The sequence below is a fragment of the Peromyscus californicus genome, unplaced genomic scaffold, assembly GCF_007827085.1.
Source record: "Peromyscus californicus insignis strain IS unplaced genomic scaffold, ASM782708v3 Scaffold_23__1_contigs__length_62951481, whole genome shotgun sequence".
Classification (NCBI taxonomy): Eukaryota; Metazoa; Chordata; class Mammalia; order Rodentia; family Cricetidae; genus Peromyscus; species Peromyscus californicus.
The window spans coordinates 36,249,776-36,263,241 of NW_026294534.1; the positions used below are offsets into that span (position 1 = coordinate 36,249,776).

At 42.9% G+C, this 13,466-nt stretch overlaps 1 protein-coding gene across 3 annotated transcripts in view; it reads right to left on the reverse strand.

The window, feature by feature from the left end:
* Positions 1-6,101: 6,101 nt before the first annotated feature.
* Fam149a (family with sequence similarity 149 member A) overlaps positions 6,102-13,466 on the reverse strand; it is a 50,755-nt gene continuing 43,390 nt past the window's right edge. For all 3 annotated transcript variants that reach the window (XM_052752135.1, XM_052752134.1, XM_052752136.1), the window contains exons 11-14: positions 12,561-12,681; positions 11,026-11,154; positions 10,860-10,938; positions 6,102-8,586 (exon numbers count right to left, since the gene is read on the reverse strand). In XM_052752135.1, coding sequence (XP_052608095.1) covers positions 8,513-8,586; positions 10,860-10,938; positions 11,026-11,154; positions 12,561-12,681 — 403 coding nt within the window. In that variant the 3' untranslated portion in view covers positions 6,102-8,512. The remainder of the gene's footprint in view (positions 8,587-10,859; positions 10,939-11,025; positions 11,155-12,560; positions 12,682-13,466) is intronic.

Below are 13,466 nucleotides of genomic sequence, written 5' to 3' on the forward strand. Positions count from 1 at the left end.
AGGGAAACTGTGGTTGGTATGTAAAATAAAGTTTAAAATTTTAATAAAATAATTCAAACGAAGAGTCATGGGCGTTGAAAGGCAGTCTTTGGAATTCCAAATTCACTTGTCCTTGTAACCCGCAGCAGCAGAAGCTGCTGCCCTAGGGCAGGGCTGGTTGCCAAAGGGAGATGGTTTCTGCTTCAGGGTCAGGCACAGCAACCACCTTCCCGTGACCTAGAACTTGAGGGGAGCCACATGTCCAGCCAGTGTCAGCTGACCGATTGAGACACTGGAGCTAAAGGAGATTACAGTCTCTAGGCACTTCCCCAAAAATCCTCTGGTCCAGGAAAGCCAGAACTTGAGAGAACAGAAACGGGGGTGGGGGGGAATAAAAGATAGAAAGGTAAGGTTTCAGCTCGGAAGAGGATGAAGGAAGGGATGCGGAGGGTTTGGGAAGGGAACAATAGCTATGATGCACAGTCAAAACGCAGCTAAAACCACCCCGCTTGTGCAGGGAAACGCCAGCGAGAAGCTCCCCCTCCCCTGAAGGCTTGTTTTCTGACTGCCTGTGGAAGTGGCCAGCCCTAATACCACTCCTTTTTCTACACCCGATTCTCCTTACCAAAGGGCAGGACTGGTAGTGTCCTCTCCTAGTAGATGGTCCCTCCCTGCACCCTAGGTAGAGTGCCAAGAAAAGCTGAAATCCAATGAATGTCTTGACTCCCGTTTTTCTCAGTTATTTTCTCACAGAGACTTCATCGGTTGCCCACAGACACCGGTGTGGCCTCTGTGGTGTGGAGAAAACACATCTAGGGCTTTCCTCAGTTCAGTGAAAGTTTCTTTTTATTACATTTTATATAGAGAGCATGGGGGTCGGAGGACAACAGTTCTCTCTTTCCACCATGTGGGTTTGGGGGATCAAATTCAGGTGGTCAAGCTTGGTGGCCCAGCTGAGCCATCTTGCCCTCCCCTCCAGTTAACTTTTTTAGAGAGCCATTAGTATGCTATGCACTGACTGAAGAGAAGTTCATAAAAGAGCAAAAGAGAACAAATGGCACAGCAGAATATGCATTATTACATTACAACTCAAAGTAGTGTATTTATTCATCTATGAATGCAGAACATTAGTATATTTCATAAAACATAATGATATAGGTGTTTCTGTTGCTTGCAAGTTTCCTATGCTGTAAATAGTTATGAGTGTCCCTTTTCTTAGACATCTTTGGACTCAATTATGTATGTATTTCATTTGAATATATATGCCTAGGAGCAGAAGTCCTAGATGGTGCATATATGCAGCCTTGACATTAATTGCCTGTTTTCAAGAATTGTACCAATTTACTGTGTTTATTGTATTTTATGGTATGTAATGCACATACATCAATATATCATTGTGTATAAATATAATGGGAAAAAATTTTCTTTGCAACTACACTGGAAAGAAACTGGCATGGAGGAGGGGAACTTAGACTTCTTCTTTTTTATTTCTACATTATTGAATCACTTCCAGACTTCCTTGCGAAATAATATGTTTACTGAGCGTTGTTAAGAACGTCTCATGGGCTTTGGTTTCCTCCCCTTTAAAGGACTAGAGCTGAGCTGTGAGCTCAATTACAGCTATAAGAGTGGAAGATATGCTAATCTCTGTGGACAAACAAGAATTGTAGCAGAAACCTGTCTCTTCAAAGATGGGAGGGGATATGTCTCAGTAAGTGGCAAATAAGGATACAGGCACAGGAAAGTTTCCAAACAAGGAAAGATATGAGTTGTACTAGACCTTCAGGGTCCGTCCTTAGAGCACTGGCCATTTTCAGGGAGGTAGTTCAAGCTCATGTGTGTATTTAGGGTGGAACAGACAGAGACTGAACACCAAGCTTAGGAGTTTTGTTAGTGTTTCATTAATGAGGAGGGTGGGTATTGAAGATTTGGCCCTAGGGTGGGGAAGGTGAGCCGGTTTGTAGATAGATGAGTAAGAGAGCTATTGAAGATGGGGGAGGGGTGATAATATAATAAAAAGATTGTCCACTTCATCATTCTCCAGTTTTTTTTTTCCTTCTGAGGTAATGATTCTTCTCACACCGCCTTATAATACTGAAGTTTCAGACTACGTCCGATGGCTGGGATCGAAAGAGATGTGTGGTAACACCCTCCCACAGGACAGCCATGTGACAACAAAGCACACAGCATTATTGCCCCTTGGAATCCCCACCAGGAAGTGTAACGTGTTCTTTGGGGCGATGTAGCAGGAATCTTAAAAGTTCTTATTAATAAAATCAAACCTGAGCCAGGTATTGGGGTGAGCGCTGGAAGAGCAGAGAGACAGAACAAGCCACAGCTAATCTCACCTGGTCAACTTCTCAGCTGATCTTGTTTCCTCAGACTGGAAACTTCTGTGTCCCCATCCCAATGGCTCTCAGCTAAACTGTTGCTCAAAGCCTAAAAGCTTAACCAGCTAAATGCTTCTAGTTCCTGGTCCTCACACCTTATATACCTTTCTGCTTTCTACCATCACTCCCTGGGATTAAAGGCGTGATGAGTCACCATGCCTGGCTGTATCCTTGAACACATGGATTTCTGCCTCTGGAATGCTAGGATTAAAGGCATGTGCTACCACTGCCTATCCTCTATGTTTAATATTGTGGCTGTCCTGTTCTCTGACCCCAGATAAATTTATTAGTGTGCACAATATTTTGGGGAACACAATAATACCACCACATTTCCCCTTTTTTTTCTAAAATTAAAAAAAGCTTATAACTAGTACAAGAAAAATTATATCCAATAAGTATATACAATATATAGTCAAAAATTACATTAACAATGTCTAGCCCATTAACATTTGACAAATTCAGACAAAAAACTCCATTATATATATATATATATATATATATATACAATGTCCAGTCCAGTAACATTTGATAAACTCAGACAAAAAATTTTCATTACTTATCCTATTTAAAACAATTAGTTCCTTTTTAAAAGTAGATTCAAAAATTGACCTTTTTATCTTATCATATTCATGGCACATGTTGCCCTGCTGGCATGGAAGAAGTGGGTCTGTGACATGCATGACCACTCCTGCCTGGTCGTCAGCCTCACAGAGCTGATCTAACCCGACAGGGAGGTGTCTCCACACTTCCCTTCCTGAAGATCATTTGATACAGAAGGGGGCTTTTCCCACTTGAAAAAAACCTTCATTGGTGCATTATATGCTCCCCCACTTAAATCCGTGCATTGGCTATTAAAGACTGTTCAAGCAATCCCACCCATTAACAAGATAACACCATCTTTGCATCCCAGATTTGAAAAGGTTCAAGATTCAGGATGGTATCTCTATTTCTCTACATGCATCCTCCTGGGTAAGCCCATAGATTTACAATATAATACCATCTATGGACAGTACTCATGGTCACTGCCCAGCAATGACTTTTCAACTTTACAATACTTTAAAAAATCCACTTTGGTAGAAACTCAGTCTTGAACTTTAAATTTTGACTTTTCCATGGCTGGTGAAAAGTGATGGGTAACTGTAACAGGTTGTTGTGTCATCGTAAGAATATACAACTATCACTTGTGGAGCTCTGTGTTGCCAGCACATTTTGGATACAGGTATTCAATACTTTGTAGGAGGTACTGAAGAAGGCTTTGCTTTAGATGACTTTTGTCCAACAGTAGGCTAAGTGTCAGTGTTCTGAGAAAGTTTAAGATAAGCTAACTAGCAGGTATGGTAGATAAATTAAATGCATGATTTCCTTATCAGACTTTTAATTCACATTAGGGGTCTGGCAACAGGTGTACATGGTGACAGTACTCACTTTATACCTCCAGTCTGTACTTCTCCAGCTATCCAAATACTGTGACATTTTTACCTCACCTTCTAATGCGCATCTAAAGCACAGTGTGTTCTAACATGCCCCAATACCTATCTCCTTGCTCTCTTTCCCGTTCCACTGTATTTCCAAGACACGAGGCAAAAGCTCCAGAGTCATTCTTGATCCTTTTTGCAACCACACTTCCCATCAAATCTTACCAGCTCAATTTCAAAACAGATCTAAAAGCCAACAGCTTCTCATCTGCCTAGCTACTGCCATCTAACCTGCAACCTGAGGCTTTCTTGACCAAGATCCCTTCATCCTCAGAACTGAAGTAATTTCTCATTTCTGACCATGACTCATGATGCCGCAAAAGCATCTAACTCAGACCCTGCTACCTCTCTGACGTCATCTTGTGAGTCATTCTCTACCATTACCTCTCCTTGCCTCTCTGCTGCTCCTGAGTATTCCCAGTGTTGCTCCTGTGTGTTAATGCTCACTCTGGACTTCTCATACATATTTCCAATGGATGACCTTCTTATCTTTGGGTCTTTGATTGTATGACCTCCGAAATGCAGCCTTGGCTGATTGTCCACATGAAGTTGTGTGCTCAGTCACCTTCTCTTGTCTGGTTCTGTGTACCGCTGATGGCTGGCTGCCCCTCCACTTCTACTTAATTTGTCTACTGCTTATCTCTTCCCCTAGGATCTAGATTCTCTGGAAGCAAAACCTTTGTCTTGTTGAGCCCGATAAGAAAAACATTTAACACACAGTACTTACTATTTGGAAGAATAATATATTTCTGATGAGTACAACACAGAAGTGTGCTGTGGGATAATGCTTTTGTACACTGGTTTAATAAAATGCTGGTTGGCCAGTAGCCAGACAGGAAGTATAGGCGGGATAAGCAGACAAGGAGAATTCTGGGAAGAGGAAGGCTGAGTCAGGAGACGCCATCCCGCCATCCAGGGAGCAGCATGTATTGGCACACAGGTAAAGCCATGGGATACATGGCAACATAGATGAACAGAAATGGGCTGAGTTTAAGTGTAAGAGCTAGTCAGTAGTGAGCCTGAGCTAATGGCTGAGCAGTTTTAATTAATATAAACCTCTGTGTGTTTACTTGGGTCTGAGCGGCTGCAGACTGGGCGGGACACAGGAAAACTTTCAGCTACAGAAGTGTTACCTTCTAAAAACAAAGTGTTCTTTGGAAGTACCTATTAATGAAAGGAACTTCCACAAATCAATCTTGCGCTCTTGTACTCTCCCTTGCCCGCTCTCCTGCTCTCGCTCATCCTCTCACTGCCTACCTATCTGTCTATTTTGAAATTTCTGGGAAAACTTAACTGTCTACTTAGAAATAATTGAATAATCTGGGTGTAGCAGCGTACACCTGTAATTCTAGCACTTGGGCCATGGAGGTAGGTGGACCAGGCGTTCAGAGCCATTGTTGTCTGCACAGAGAATTTGAAGCCAGCCTGTGTAGCATGAATCTTAAATGGTCTTATTAATAGAAAACCCAGAGTCAGATATTGGGGTGAATTCTGAAAGATCAGAGGAATAGAACAAGCCACCGTCAACCTCACCAAAACAACTCGTTATCGGATCCTGTTTCCATGAACCCTCAGACTGAAAGCTTCTGAGGCCTCACCTGAATGGATCTCAGCTGAACTGCTGCTAAAAGCCTAAAAGCTTAAAGCCCTCTAGTTCCTGGTCCTCACACCTCATATACCTTTCTGTTTCCTGCCATCACTCCCTGGGATTAAAGGCGTGTGTCACCATGCCTGGCTGTTTCCAGTGTGGCCTTAAATCACAGAGATCCAGATGGATCTCTGCCTCCCAAGTGATAGGATTAAAGGAGTGTGTGTGTGTGCCTCCATTCTCTGGACCCTATGTCTATCTAGTGGCTGTTCTGTTCTCTGACCCCAGATAAGTTTATTAGGGTACACAATAAACTGGGGGACGCAATACCACCATAAGCCCAGGATTACATGAGACCTTAGCTCAGAAAGAAAGAAAAAAAGAAAGAAAGAAAGAAAGAAAGAAAAAAGGAAGAAAGGAAGAAAGGAGGAAAGAAAGGAAGCAAGAAACAAAGGAAGAAAGGAAGGAAGGAAGAAAAAGGAAGGAAGGAAGAAAGGAAGGAAGGAAGAAAGAACGGAAGGAAAAAAGAAAGGAAGGAAGGAAGAAAGGAAGGAAGGAAGGAAGAGAAAACAAATGTCTGTGTTAGAAACTGAAGAGTGAAGATAGCTGCAGAACTCATAAAATTGGGAGTGTAAGGATGTTTTTATGAATTCAATGAAATCCTGTGGACTCTTTTAACATTTTGCATTTTATTAAAAATTAAATGATTAAAAGTACTGAACAATCAATCATCCATCATTATAAGAAAACAATGATAATAAAAATATACTGAAATGATTTATGGCAATAAAAGTGAACCTCTCAATTAGTAAAGAAACTCCATCCTGGTTCATAGTAACACAGACACAAAGATCCATGCTTCCTTTTATATTCTTTAGAAATCTTGCCATTTTTCCATTAAATGTTATATTTTCTTGAACTATTTTTAAATTCTTTCACCCTTTCTTTGGTTTGGGATAAATTAAAGATATTTTAATTCACAGAGTCACTAACCCACATCTGAATTTTTTTCCCAGAAGTGATTTCCTGGTTGCAATTTTTACCAGAGAGAGCCTAAGACTTGCTTATGAAAATAGAATATTGTAAAAGCACTCCCCTGATTTTTCCCTTTTCAGTCTAGACAGCATCATTTACTAACTTACAATCTCATTTCACCTATAAATAAACTATCTTTAACACAGGCATGAAAATAAGTCCCAGGAGAAGGTCACTTTTAGGATCGGTGAGACCTCTGAGTCTCCAGACACCTTCGAGCAGTACTTTGCTTTCCAATCAAAATGCCTGGAAGATAAAAACCGCACCTGGTTCTATTTTTACTGCAGTTCTTTGCTGATAGAAATGATACATCTCCACCTCCCAACCTCTGAAGGCAAACACGGTGATGCTAGTATTACACGGTTATCCTGGAGCCACCATCGTATTGTTAGATGTCCTACTCACTAACTCCCCTTTTAAACGCTGGGTTGAGGGAGAAACAGTCGGATGGCACCTAGGAACTGATGATACAAAGTGGGCTGAGTGGGCTGGGAGAAGGCAGAGTCGATGGCCCTCTTAGCAGTAATATCGGACCACAGAGCAGCCAGCCAGGCCCCTGGTGGGTGGGACTCTCGCCACTCATCAATCCAGAAAAACCCTCTATGTGAGAAACTGAGCACTCGACACACTCCCTAGGCATAGAGAGTGACACTCTACGCCCCGTGGCTATCTGAAAGGAAGGATCAACATAGCAACCTGACCGGTGTCCCTTCTCTACCCTGTCCCGGTGCTGCAGTAAATACGTGGAGAGAGTGAAGGAGAAAATGTCAAGTAGAACAAAGCTCCAAAGTCACTTCTGGTTGGTCGTCTGCGTAAAGAGCAGATCCAATGAGCATCTACTCGCCGCAGATAGGTCAGTTTCCAAACATCTCTAAGTAGACAGCGATCCCCACTTCTTACAGCAGGAAATGTGCTGAGAACCATCTCTCACATGTTTAAATGGTGCATGCATACATGGGTACGTATGTAAAGTTTATTTTAGAGTGAAGAGACTTATGCTGATTAGGGATGTGTGTGTATGAAAATAAACCAGGCTGAAGTACCAGAAAGGGGCCTTGCCTCTAATGGACGTTTCTTCCATGTTCTCCACTCCCCTGACTGGAACAGTCAGGGGGGACATACGGTCTGAAGAAAACAGAGTGGAGAGAGGCCCGAGGGTGGGGAGAACTGCTACTTTCAGCAAGGACTCAGGGAGGCTCTAATGAAGAAGTGACATCAGAGCAAAGACTAGGTTGGGATGACGTAAGGATGCTGGTACTACAATTCTCAGCTGTCCAGTCATCAAACACGCCAACTTAAATGTTAATGTTGGAAGCATATGCAAAAGATTTTGATTATGCTTATATTCAGCTTTAAATGTGGGAGACTTTTAAATGCACTGTCTAAATTTGACAGTGAAAACTAGTTTACTGCTGTGTTTTAACACAATTGGCTTGCAAGGCATTTCTCAGCTATTCAGGACTAATCGTGTGGTAACAAAGGTATGAGAAATCTCATTATGAAACCCATCGCTTTATACATTGCATATGCAGTAATTATTTTAAAGTCATCGCAACAAGTAGTAGAACCAGAATCTTTTTCAAATGGACAAATTGTCTCAAATATGACTGCTATTTAGTCTTGATGGAATCATTAAGAGAATGAGACCAAAATATACGTGATGGTCTAGAGTTACAAAATGGCATATTCTTAGGGAATGCACCCGTATTATCAGCGTGTGAACACTAATTGTAGGTATAAGTGATGAAAAGAGGGAATTTGAGGATACACTAGGGTCTTTTGAGCAAAGCACTAGGTCCCAAGGAGCTTCAGGCATGCGTTCCGAAGGGGCTAGGGAGTTCAACCTTTGTTCTTTTTACAAAGTGAGTGTTCAAAACTAAGTACTTCCTCACTTGTGTTTCTCTCGGGTGTCCCACCGTCTCCTGCTGTCAGACAGAGGTGAGTACATACACCAGGTAATACTTGTTCCTATGCTTTTCAAGTGACAAATGGTGTGGCCAAGGCCTCACATGTTCCAGCAAGTCCATAATTCCAGAGCAGTGATATCACGACGCCACTTGGAACCTCTTTCTCGAAGTCAGAGTTGCTCTCTGGTAAGATTTAGGTAGATACTGTGAACCTGAAACACAAGACACACAGGCATTTGCCATAAAAGGTTAAATCCCAGCACTCAGGAGGTAGAGGCAGGCGGATCTCTGTGAGTTTGAGGCCAGCCTGGGCTACCAAGTGAGATCCAGGACAGGCACCAAAACTACACAGAGAAACCCTGCTTTGAATGCCTCCCCTCCAAAAAAAAGAAAGAGGGAGATTAAATTTCATCCTCCAAAGATTGCTCTGTCTGCTCCCTGCAGACCATATTTTGAAAAATTAAAAAAAAAATTATTTAATGTCATGTTTACATAAACTACAAAGTAGTCATGTGCAAACACCATCACGGAGAATCCTGAGTAAGGGGAAGGGATCCCCCACCCCACAACCAAACCCAGGATCCGGGATGCATTCTCCCCAGCTGAGGAGTTTACAAGAAAGAACTTTTGCTGCAGAGATCTGTTTAGGCCCAGGATGATGAGGTGGAAGGTACCTCTGTACCATTGTGCCAGCCATGAAAGATGGACCCCCATTACTTGAGATAGCCATCTCCATTTTTTTTTTCCTACCACAGAACAAACAGAAAGCTCCTGGTGATCTTTGTTCTGGAAGCAGAGTTCACAAGAAAGTCCCGTGCCTGGGTGGGGCAGTACACACCTTTAATCCCAGCACTTGGGAGGCAGAGGTAGGTAGATCTCTGCAAGTCTGAGACCAGCCTGGTCTACATAGTGAGTTCCAGGCCAGCCAAGGCTTAATAAAAGGAGGGAGGAGTGACTGAGGAGAATAACTGACATCATGCACATATACCACACCATACCACACACACACACACACACACACACACACACACACACACACACACACCCCATACACACACCATGAAACATGGCTGCCCTTAAGAGAGAGAGCACTATCATCACTAATTATGTCAATTAAGACTGCCAGGAAGGATAAAAAGCATCAAAAAGCTATTAAACAAGAGGACAACAAAAGGCTTAAGGGTCTAAAGCATCCATGAGCACAGCATACTTGTGCTCATAGCAGCTGGAAGGATGCGACAGGAGGTTACCATAAATTCAAGGCTAGCCTGGGCTATCTAGCATGACTTTCCCAAAAAGCAAGTTTTAGGGTGTAGGTAAGTGGTAGGCCCATTTACCTTATACATAAAGGACTCTGGGTTTGTCTCCTCATTAAAACAAAACTTCTGAAATCTGTGATGTCACTAGGCTAAGGAAGGCTGATATAAAACAGTAATAAATGTGTTATGCAATGCTAACCTAATTTAATTTTAGATTATGACTTACTAAAAATTTCTCTTCCAACAATACATTTACTTAACATTTCAGCTGCCCCTATCACAAATGGCTTATAATTCTAAGCAAATGGTACATGTCTAGCACCTAGCTATTATTCCCTTGTCATGGATTTTTCCAGGGATTATTTTACCCACGTGGCTTGACATAAAACAGAAGACCTTGTCCAGAGAGGTTGAGACATGCCCGAACTTACAGATCTGTACATCCCACGCTATGCTCCCTCCATGGACAGAAATATGACAACACTTTAAAAATCAAAACATCACTGGTCCCCATCCCACTAGAACTTGCTTTATCCACTAGGCCAAGGATAAGTACTTTCATGTCAAACCCTACACTGCAAAACATTTAAGAAGCCTCTATTAATTTTCTCAAGCGCTGTCACAGTGGATTTTTTTCAGGGCGGATCCAGAATAAGGGTTTCACTTAGCAGGACTGAAATCACAGTGGGAGAAGGAGACGGCAGCCTCTCTGAAGGCAGCCTGTCCTTCGTTTCAAGAGAGCGAGGTCCTGCTTGATTAAGAGCAGGTCTCCCATTGCTGCTTGCCACTCAGCAGTTGGTAAGTGATGGTCTGGCGCGGTGTCTGAGGTCAGGCCAACCAACCATGGACCACACGCACCTGCTCTTCCTTCCTACATGGTCAAGGCAGAGGCATCGAGGTGGATGATCTTCAATTTCATTTTCTGAGTTTTTTAAATCTCACGAATCGCACCATTGCGCTCGCTCTCTCTCTCTCTCTCTCTCTCTCTCTCTCTCTCTCTCTCTCTCTCTCTCTCTCCCTGTGTGTGTGTGTGTGTGTGTGTGTGTGTGCGCCAGTGACCTCCTCCTCCCCTCCTCCCTCTTTTTCTCTGACACCCTCACTGTGTAGCCCAGAGTGGCCTCCGTCTTTCCAACCTCTGGCCTCAGCCTCCAGAACACTCAGATGGCAGAAGTGTGTCATCACACCCAGCTCATACCATTTGTCTTTACACGTGGAGGGATGCTAACCTGTCAAAACACTTTGACCTGTCCAAGTGTGAGCAACAAACTCCATGGGTGTCAGGGAACCTTTTCTTGGTGTATCTGACTGTTAGGAGAAAGAGAAAAATGGGGTGAGCTGTATTGTTTTCAGATTTTCATTTAAAATTGAAATGAAAGACAACACAGAACCTACCCGGAAGGTGTGTGTGGTGCTGGGCCTTGAAAGTTGCTCCAGGACAATGGTTCTTTCTCGAAGAGGCGACCGCTCCACACTGTCAGGCATCGCACTCAACACACGGTTTTGCGGATGCCTTCCTCTGTACTAAGTGGAAGACAACATGTTCTTCTAAAGAACAAACACAATCCTCATAACAACAAAAAGAAACCTATAAATGGTTCAGTTGTTCACTCATGTATCCAATCGCCCACTTATCTGAACATTTTGATGTACACATTGCTAAGTGTATGCTTTGCTGTGGAAACATCTAAACATGAGTCTGTGTGTGAAGTATGTGTCCCTGTCACTTAGCTCAATAAAGCTGTAGTGTAATGGGATACAAACGGGGTCCAGAGACCTTACCCACATAAAGTTGTACTCATTAAATTGGACTAGAAATGTAATAGTGTGCTTTGAAACATAGACTTGTTTATGTGACATCTGCCTTCATTGATTACTTTATCCAACAGTCTAACTCCACAGCGCTTGCCTTCTGGGAATGGGTCCTAGCGCTGCTTAAGGTGTGTGTGTGAGACAAACTCAGCTGTTGTTTTCTCCCTCTCTGCTTTATGTTCCTACAACTGGAACTCTTCTGTGCCCTGCAGATACAAGTCGCTTATAGCAGAGTAATGTGTGTGTGGGGGTGGGGATTGGGGGGTGGTGTTACTGTGAGCCTGGGAGAGGCCTGGTCATACACACTGCCAGTAGCACTCCTTCCCCATCCCCATGATTGCGTGGCAGAGCTGGGCTTGGGTGATCGGCCTCTGCCCTGCACAAACATGGAAAAGGTTAGCTATAAAAATAAGAGCATGCCGGGCGGTGGTGGCGCACGCCTTTAATCCCAGCACTCGGGAGGCAGAGCCAGGCGGATCTCTGTGAGTTCGAGGCCAGCCTGGGCTACCAAGTGAGTCCCAGGAAAGGCGCAAAGCTACACAGAGAAACCCTGTCTCGAAAAACCAAAAAAAAAAAAAAAAAAAAAAAAAAAAAAAAAAAAAAAAATAAGAGCAGATGTAAAGGACATTGATGACGATTTACTGAGCTCTTACTTTGTGCAAGGCATTTGAAGTTTATGAATGCATCTGCTGCGTGTAAGGACTCCTTGATGCAGGAATGGCTTTACGCTTCTAAAGTGAGAACTAAGATGGAGGACCATGGAAGTAACGTGCATCAGGTCACAGGACCTGTGTGTGTGGCCACACTGAAGTGCAGAGCTGCCTGCCCCTCACCATTATGCTCTTGTCTCCACTACACCAGCCAGAATTTCAGGTCTTTCCTTAACGCCCGGGCTTTCCAATTCAGTTCAAGCTGAGGTTTATTTCCTAAAAGGGTGAATCAGTCTCCTCACTCTCTCGAGACTTTCACAGGCCATTCAGTTTCTACAAGTGGATTATGAAGACATGTTGAACACAGCCAACTAGATCCCTCTTCAGTGTGACTGACTTCTCTGAGTGCCAAGATGGTTTTCCCACAGACTGTCTAAATGGTTGCAATTATAATGGAATTCATCTTACAGAAACAGGGCGGGATCCGGAAGCTGCTGTGTTCTGCTCCCCAGCCTCAGCGCCTATTGGGGGTAACCGGCTCCGGGAGGCTGGAATTGCTGAGGAAGGCAGGTGGTCAATGCCGGTTTGCCTGTAAACACAACAACATACAAGTAAACACCAGAACACACAGAAGAGAAAGGGACAGTCTGAGCTACTGATTGCAACCGCTTCTAAAAACAGTGACAGCAAGCTGCATTTCAGGGAGGTAAATATGAAGCCAGGACAAGCAAGGCCACTCAACTTGACTGTGTCTAGCAATGAGTATCAGCCTGCATCTATTGAGTGCATGGCTATGCTAGGAAGTATGCAGAATATAGGTTCAGGATAGATCCTCCCCAAAGGATCTGAGAAGTTGACAATGCAAGTGAGAGCCATGCAACCCTGCAGTATGATCCAGCATATAACAAGGTGCTGTGGTATAGATTCTGAATATTAATCTATTAATTAATATTAATCCTGAATAGTAATATATTAGTGATAGAGATTTGCGGAGTGGAACCATCAATGAAGAATATAATTAATTATAAAAGCACAGAACTTAAATGAGGACAATTGCAAAGCTTTACTCAAGATACAAAAAAAGCAATGTGGAATTAGTGAGCAAACGTTGTTTGTCGGGAGAACAAGAGCCACCAGGAAGAACCGTGATCCATTTTCTACGTTTTTCATAGATTTGATGCTGTGATGTCCATGTGATACTTTTGTTTTGAATTTCACACACTGGTGGTCAAGTTCATTTTTTTGGTGGTTTGATAATAAAATCCTAATTAAAATATGGTAATGACAGGAGAGTATCCCTATCAGGCATCAGTATTTAAAAATCTGCCATTCTTTTTTGTATAAAAATAGATATTTTAGAAACAACTTGAATTA